The sequence below is a fragment of the Quercus robur genome, chromosome 5, assembly GCF_932294415.1.
Source record: "Quercus robur chromosome 5, dhQueRobu3.1, whole genome shotgun sequence".
NCBI classification, from domain to species: Eukaryota; Viridiplantae; Streptophyta; class Magnoliopsida; order Fagales; family Fagaceae; genus Quercus; species Quercus robur.
Window position 1 is genome coordinate 18,753,838 of NC_065538.1, and position 7,722 is coordinate 18,761,559.

General features: G+C 38.2%; 1 protein-coding gene across 1 annotated transcript; it reads left to right on the forward strand.

Moving 5' to 3' along the window:
* Positions 1-508: 508 nt before the first annotated feature.
* Positions 509-6,671, forward strand: LOC126727933 (uncharacterized). Its single transcript, XM_050433829.1, has 3 exons — positions 509-591; positions 4,970-5,423; positions 5,541-6,671. The coding sequence occupies exons 1-3, from the start codon at positions 509-511 to the stop codon at positions 6,669-6,671; spliced, it is 1,668 nt and encodes a 555-aa protein (XP_050289786.1).
* Positions 6,672-7,722: the final 1,051 nt, after the last annotated feature.

The window sequence follows — 7,722 nt, forward strand, 5'->3', positions numbered from 1 at the left end:
TTTCAATATGCACACTTCCCTTCTTGTGTTGCTCTCCCCCTTACTGTATATTATCAACCAATCTATACAATGAGTTGTTCTCCCCCTTTTTGGCCCGAATAGTTAAAGGCTCGCCTCTAGTTTTTGTTGAATAACATCTAATTGTGTCTCAATGGTTGTGAGACACATTTGAACTTGATTATTGGTGGAGTAGAGAACATTTTCAAACAAGGAAATACGCTGATGCAAACCCTCAAACAAAATATTTAACCTATCAGCTTGAGAGCTAGATTGTACATGCTGAGTGCTAGTCGTCTGTAACTCAAGAGTGTGAGGAGATGCAGTCCTGGTCTGCCCAGGCAAAGTGTGAGTAGCTGAGCCATGACCGGAAGGAGTGGCATGAGGAAAAGATTCACTCTTAGGTACTTTGGAAGAGTGACTTTTGCTCGCTTGAAGGGACACCATGGATATTGGTCGAAGACGAACCAGTATTTTTCCATCTTTTGGTGGATGAATGCCTTTAAGAGCCATGATTTTCATGAGCAAACTACAAAAAGGAAGACATGTTCGTGCTGCCGTTCGTGTTGTTCTTTTCCTTATTGTCTGGAAAATGTGAGCACAAATATCAGTCGAAACTCCAGTGATGAGATCACATAAGAACTAGGCTCTTCTAAGGTTGATGAATCTAGTGTTAGACAGTGGATAAAGGTTGAAGAACGTGATCAAAGTGAGAGCTTTCAATTCAGGTGCAAACTTTGCAGTTCCAATAGACATGCCTTTGGATGAAATCTCATGATCTGGCCCAAGAATTTGAAGAATATCTTGCATTTGAGGAAGTCTATCATCATACTAAGTGAGGTTTGCATTTGCTGGTCGAGTGATCCAAAGGACCTTTGCATCAACCATTGCATCAACCAAAATGAATTGGTCCCTTCTGAATTACTTCCCAAGCGCCAAAATACCTTCTCACTGATATGGTTATGGTGAGATAAGGATTTGACTAAATTTACCTCTCAAGGATATGTCAATGGAGAGGGTGAGAGTAGAGGAATTTAGAGAATCAAAAGATGAAGATTGTGGATGAGTCAATCTTGTTTTTCTCTAGGGTTTCTCTCTCAAAATTCTCTTTGGAGGTTCTTTATATTTCGTGGGTATAAGGGTATTTATAGTAGGGTGTATGAGAAATGCGAAAGGTCAGTTTTCATCAAATAGGGCATTCTAGCGACTCAACCTCGCAACTGGAACGAGTCGTGAGTTTGAGTCGCGAGCTAACTGCCTGGCCAGATTGAAAGCTTTGTCCTATAGTGCTCTAGTTGTCGTGACCCTTTAGCTCCCCTACATGCTTCACACATGTGACACCTTTAGCGACTTGCCAATCGCGAGATCCAGTCACGAGGCTTTTCTTGAGTGCACACATCTTGAGCTTTCTTCACACTCTCTCACACACTACCCTTATATAATTCCCACCTAAATACAGGGTATCTAATTGCTAAATTACATGCAAATTTGGCACGGAATAAAGCCAACACATGATTGAATAAATTCAACCTTACAATCTCCCCCTTTGGCTATTCCATTTCAAAACCCTAAAATAGACTCTAGACTTGACATGTGAGTTGGGAACAGTTGCCAAAACTCACTCACATCCTAATTCTAGAAACTGTGAAGCTCTTGAACCATACGAACAAGTATTTCCTGAAAACAACAATACAAGCTGATCATTGTAAGCAGAAATCTTGAAATGCATATGGAGCAAGCACAATGCTATCAAGTAGTAAAGATTAAAGCAATAAAGCATGGCTTGACCAAACAAGGACAATTACTATAAATAGTGATCACAATGATCATTCACACAAGGAATGAACATCAAGACATGCAAGCTAATAAGCTCAATGCAAAGTATCACTTGCATGTCCCACACTTAACCGATACATAAACACAAAGTAATTGCATCAAGGATATAAAATCCAACAAGGGCACAAGAGTGATGTACTGAAGAAAATGCATAACATTAACTAAAAGTATTAAGCTACAAAGCAAAGATACATATTAAAAAGTACTGAATAGAAACTGAAATAATTAAACCAAAGTATCAAAAGTTTTAAACAAAAGCACTGTAACCATCCAAGAGATATAAACACTATAAACAAATAATAAGCTGTAAACTAGACTAGCCAATCAATGGTTAGACCATCCAAAAGTATGTGTATATGATTGTATCAGCTTCCTCCTTTTGAGCTCACACAACTCACCCTATCAGTATGCACATTTCCCTTTTTGTGTTGCTCTCCCCCTTACTCTATGCTATCGTCCAATCTATACACTAAGTTTGCTCTCCCCTTTTTTGGCACGAATAACTAAAGGCTCGCCTCTAGTTTGCATTGAATAGCATCTAACTATGTCTCAATGGTTGTGAGATGCATTTGAACTTGATTGTTGGTGGAGTAGAGAACGGTTTCAAATCCAGAAATACGCTGATGCAAACCCTCAATCAAAGTACTCAACCTGTCAGCTTGAGAGCTAGATTGTACATGTTGAGTGCTAGTCGTCTATAGCTTAGGAGTGGGAGGAGACGCAGTCTCAGTATGCCTGGCATAAAGGAAAGATTCACTCTTAGGTGCTTTGGAAGAGTGACTTTTGCTCGCTTGAAGAGATACCATGGATAGTGGGCGAAGACGAACCAGTATTTTTCCGCCTTTTAGTGGGCGAACATCATCAAGAACCATGATCTTCATGAGAAGACTACGAAAAGGAAAAGATGTTCGTGCTACTGTTCATGCTGTTGTTTTCTCTATTGTCTGAAAAATGTGAGCACAAATATAAATCGGAACTCTGGTGATGAGATCACATAAGAACTATGCTCTTCCAAGATTGATGAAGCCAGTGTTAAACAGTGGATAAAGGTTGGAGAACATGATCAATGTGAGAGTTTTCAGTTCAAGTGCAAACTTTGCAGTTCCAATGGATGAGCCTTTGGTTGAAATCTCATGATCAGGCCCAAGAATTTGAAGAATATCTTGCACTTAAGGAAGTCTATCATCATATGGAGTGAGGTCTGCATTTGCCGGCCGATTAATTCAAAGGACCTTTGCAATGTAGTCTAGAGTGATGATGAATTCCTTTCCTTGTACCCAACACTTCAATTCAACCCTGGTGAATCTAGCATTTAAGTAGAACTCCTTAACTAATTCATCAATCGGGTCCTCGAAGTTCCCAAACAGATCAACCCAATCTTTTTCTTCAAAAATTCTAGGAATAAAAGTTGTTCCCAGGATATCAAATTTCACAATCCGTTCCACCACAATAGGATCTTCTTCGAAAATGATGGAGAAAGTCTGAGAATTGAGGGGAGTCCTGAATCTCTCACTGTTTGAGTCATGAGACGAACGTCAGGTCCGTTTTGAAACAGGGGATGATGGAACATCAATCACGGGTTCTTTTCCACGAGAGGAACGACGAGACATCTGCAAAAGAATAAACACACAGTAGAGAACCAAGTGCAAAACACCAACACACAAACACAAACTTGATTAGATCCAAGTTAGTCCATGAAATAAGCACTCAATGATAGTTAGGAAGAAATATCACTCAAGCATGTTTAAATGAACCAACTATGTAGTAATGTGTAGCTAGCCTGATTGAAATGCAAAAACATGGCGTTTATTTAAGCATGTGCAGCACTGGTGCATGTGGCAGGGACGGACCCAGGTAGAGGGCTAAGGGGGCCCGGGCGCCCCTAGGCCTAAAAAAAAAATTTTTAGCAAGTAAAACTCCCCCCCCCCCCCCCCACCCCCAAAAAAAAAGGGCTTGGGCCCCCTTAGTTTTTAGCTCAGGCCCCCCTCCCAAAAATCATGAACCCCTTCCCCTAGCCCATCATCCGGCCAGCTCAGAGTAGAGCCCATGACCCATGTAAATCTAAAAAAAAAAAAAAAAAAAAAAACACTTAGCTCTCAGCAGTCCAAAACCAAACGGAGAAAGCAAAAAACAAAGGAAAAAAAAAGAAAGGGAAGTGAGAGGCGAGAGCTGCGAGACAGAGAGATAGAGATAGAGATAGAGAGTACTTAGAGACCCATCTTGATCAGAGACCCGTGTCGTCATAACGGAGAGAGATAGAGAGCCGTGTCGCCATGACAGAGAGAGACAGAAAGCGAGACGAGAGCGAGACCCAGTCCAGTACAGCAGTACCCACGCCGGCAAGAGCGAGACCCACGCGAGACAAGACCCACTTGCCGCTGCCACCGCCGGTTGCTCAATCTGCCTAGCCAACCCAACTTTGAGCCTTCATAGTTCACAGGTATTTACTCTTATCTTTTCCTTCAAAACCTTGAGATCTGAGAATATGAGATTCACAGAAACTGTGCTTGTGCCTTGTGGACTTGTGGTGTTTTATGTTTGTGTTTTTACTGATGAGTGATGAATTGAACTGATGTTGGTGATTGTGAATTGAATCTGTGTTGCTTGTGGTGTTTTTTTTTTTTTTTTTTTTTTGGGGCTTTTTGGCTTTGTGACTTTGTTACTCTGTGTTTGTGACTCTCTCTCTCTCTCTCTTGCATTATATAGATAAGAGAGAGAGAGTAGAGTTTGTAGAGATAGTTTTTTCTTTGTTGACTGGTAGTTGGGCATAATAGGGACAAGTGGAGTTGGGCAACGAACAAGTGAACAAAAAAAAAAAAAAAAGGTAAAGTTAAAAAAAAGTTTTTGTGTCGGTAGTGGGATTCATTGGGTTAGTAGATCAGAATTAGAAAGATGGAGACAACACAAAGACACAAAAGACATAAATAAAGGCAAAGACAACATAGAGACATAAATAAAGGCAGACCAAACACAAAGACATAAATAAAGGTAGACCAAAGACAAAAAGAAAAAAACAAATCATATAATATAAAAAATTGTCACACAAATTTAAGAAAATAACGGTGATTCTAATATGATTTTTATTTTATTTGTAGATCATGAAAAAATCAACTACAATGCTTGATTTTTTCAAAAGAAAAGGTTCAACGTCAAATTCTTCCGAAGTCAACGTGGAATTGCCAACAACTAATGTTGCTATTCCAATTCTAGAAAATGTGGATGTTCCAATTCCGGAAAATGTGGATGTTTCAATCTCTCAAACACAATTTCAAAGAATTGACCTTGATTCTTTGGATTATGATCCTGGAACACGCAAACAAATATGGGAATATCATGTTAATCAACGTGATGAAATTCGACTGGCTTACATTAAAAAAGGTCTACACCAACCTCCTCTAGAGACATTCAAAAAAAGTGGAAAGTGCAATCATAGCTTTCAAGCTTCTTGGTTTAGAAATAATTCAAAATGGCTTGACTATTCTCCTACAACAGATGCAGCTTATTGTCTACCCTGCTTTGTCTTTCATAATCCAAATGTGGTTGTGGGACAAAATACATTCATTGTTGGTGGATTTAGAAATTGGAAAAAAGTTGGGGCCAAAGATTGTTATTTTCAAGGTCATATAGGAAAAGATCCTAACTCAGCTCATAGAGTTGCTGAGCAAATGTGTAAGGATTTGATGAACCAATTGCAACATTTGCAATAGGTAGTTGATCATTTCACTACTGAACAAATTGCAAATAATCGGTTGCAACTGAAGGCCACAATTTTTATTGTCCAATATCTTGCCTTTCAAGCTATAGCTTTTAGAGGTCGAGATAAAAGTTTTAGTTCATTAAATCGTGGGAACTTTCATGAATCATTGGGTATTGTGACTTTTTGGAATGAGAAGGTTGCTGAAATAATAGAAAAAACTCCCAAAAATGCAACCTACACATCACCTAGGATTCAAAAGGAAATTCTACATGTTTTCTTAGCCAAAGTGAAGAAGGCCATTCGGGAAGAAATTGGTGATGCAAAGTTTTGCATAATGGTTGATGAAGCTCGTGATGAGTCCATGAAAGAGCAAATGGCTATGGTTTTTAGATATGTTGATACAGAAGGCTTTGTAGAAGAACGTTTTTTTGGGCTTATTCATGTTGTTGACACTGCGGCTTTGACTCTAAAGAAGGGGATATATTCTTTGTTATCTCAACATTACTTAGATATACAAAATATTCGAGGGCAAGGATATGATGGAGCAAGCAACATGCGAGATATGTGGAATGGATTACAAGTTTTGATTTTGAATGATTGTCCATATGCTTACTACATCCATTACTTTGCACATCGCTTACAATTGGCATTAGTAAAAGCATCAAAACAAGTTGTTCCCATTTGTCATTTTTTTCTTACATTGCTTTTTCTGATCAAAATTGTTAATGCTTCATGCAAGCGCAATGAGCAATTGAAAGTTGCCAATGCTAATGAAATAGCACGTTTGATTGATCTTGAAGAGCTTGAGATTGAAAGTGGACTTAATCAAATTGGCACTTTACAACGACTTATAGAAACACGTTGGAGTTCACATTTTAGATCAGTTTCTAGCTTATTAAGGATGTTTACTTCAACTGTTGAAGTTTTACAAAATATAATTGATGATGCAATTGATGGAGAACATCGGGCAGAAGGAGAGTCAACTTATGATGGTTTAACTTCATTGGAATTTGTCTTTATCTTGCATCTTGAGAAGGAAACTATGGAGATTACTGATCAACTTTGTCAAGCTTTGCAAAGCCAATCTCAAGACATTTTAAATGCCATGCATTTAGTTTCATCTACTAAAGCACTTATCTAAAAATTTAGAGGTGATGGATGGGATGGCTTACTCACCACTGTGATATCATTTTGTGAGAAGCATTGCATTGATGTCCTGGATATGAATGCTCGTTATGTTGCGAGGTGATGTCGAGCTCGTAATCAGCAAGATAACGTTACAAATGAGCATTATTATCGAGTAAATATTTTTTATGCTACAATAGATTCTCAACTACAGGAACTAAATTATCAGTTTAATGAAGATGCAATGGAATTACTTAGGCTTAGCTCAGCTTTAGAACTTCGAGAGGCATTAAAATCTTTCAGAATTAGTGATCTTTGTTTGTTGGTAAAGAATTTCTATTCACAAGATTTCACAGATTATGACAAACAAGTGTTGGAGAAGGAGCTTTATCATTTTGAGCATAATGTAGTCCAAGATCCAGAGTTCAAAAAATTGAAAAGTTTATCTAAGTTGTCTCAATGGTTAGTGAGAACTGGAAATTCAGAACACTACAAACTTGTTTATAGAATGGTGAGACTTGTGCTTACTCTTCTAGTTTCTACTGCTACTACAGAGCTAGCATTTTTAATTATGAAAGTTGTCAAAACTAACCTTCTAAACAAAATGGAAAATGATTTTTTGACGGACTCTTTGATGTTATACATTGAAAAGGATATAATTTCGACATTTAGTTTGGATTCAATAGTAGATGATTTTGAAGATTTGAAAGAGCGTCGAGTTCCCTTTCCATAGATGATTGTATAAAGAAAAAATAGTGTTTCGTGTCTTTTGTTTTTGTTAGTAGATTGTATCTTAATACATTAAGAAACAATGATTTTTGGGTATTTGTCTTGGTTGATAGTTTATTAATACTATATGAATGCGTATTTGAAATTTTTTTTTCGCTTATCTCCGCCCCCCCCCCCCCCCTGGCTTAAAATCCTGCATTCGTCCCTGGCATGTGGTGTGCATATGTGATGCATGTGCAGGCAAGGCTAAGCACATTGTAAACCTTGAAGTCCTCAGAAATACAAGTAAATGTCTTTGAGACATTTTACTAATGAGCATGATATGACAACACAACACA

Coding starts and splice junctions, on each gene's coding strand:
- LOC126727933 (XM_050433829.1), top strand. CDS start 509: ATGATTTTCATGAGCAAACTACAAAAAGGAAGACATGTTCGTGCTGCC. Junction 592..4,969: donor TTCCTTATTGTCTGGAAAAT/GTGAGCACAAAT, acceptor TTTTTTCAAAAG/AAAAGGTTCAACGTCAAATT. Junction 5,424..5,540: donor GATTTAGAAATTGGAAAAAA/GTTGGGGCCAAA, acceptor CATTTGCAATAG/GTAGTTGATCATTTCACTAC.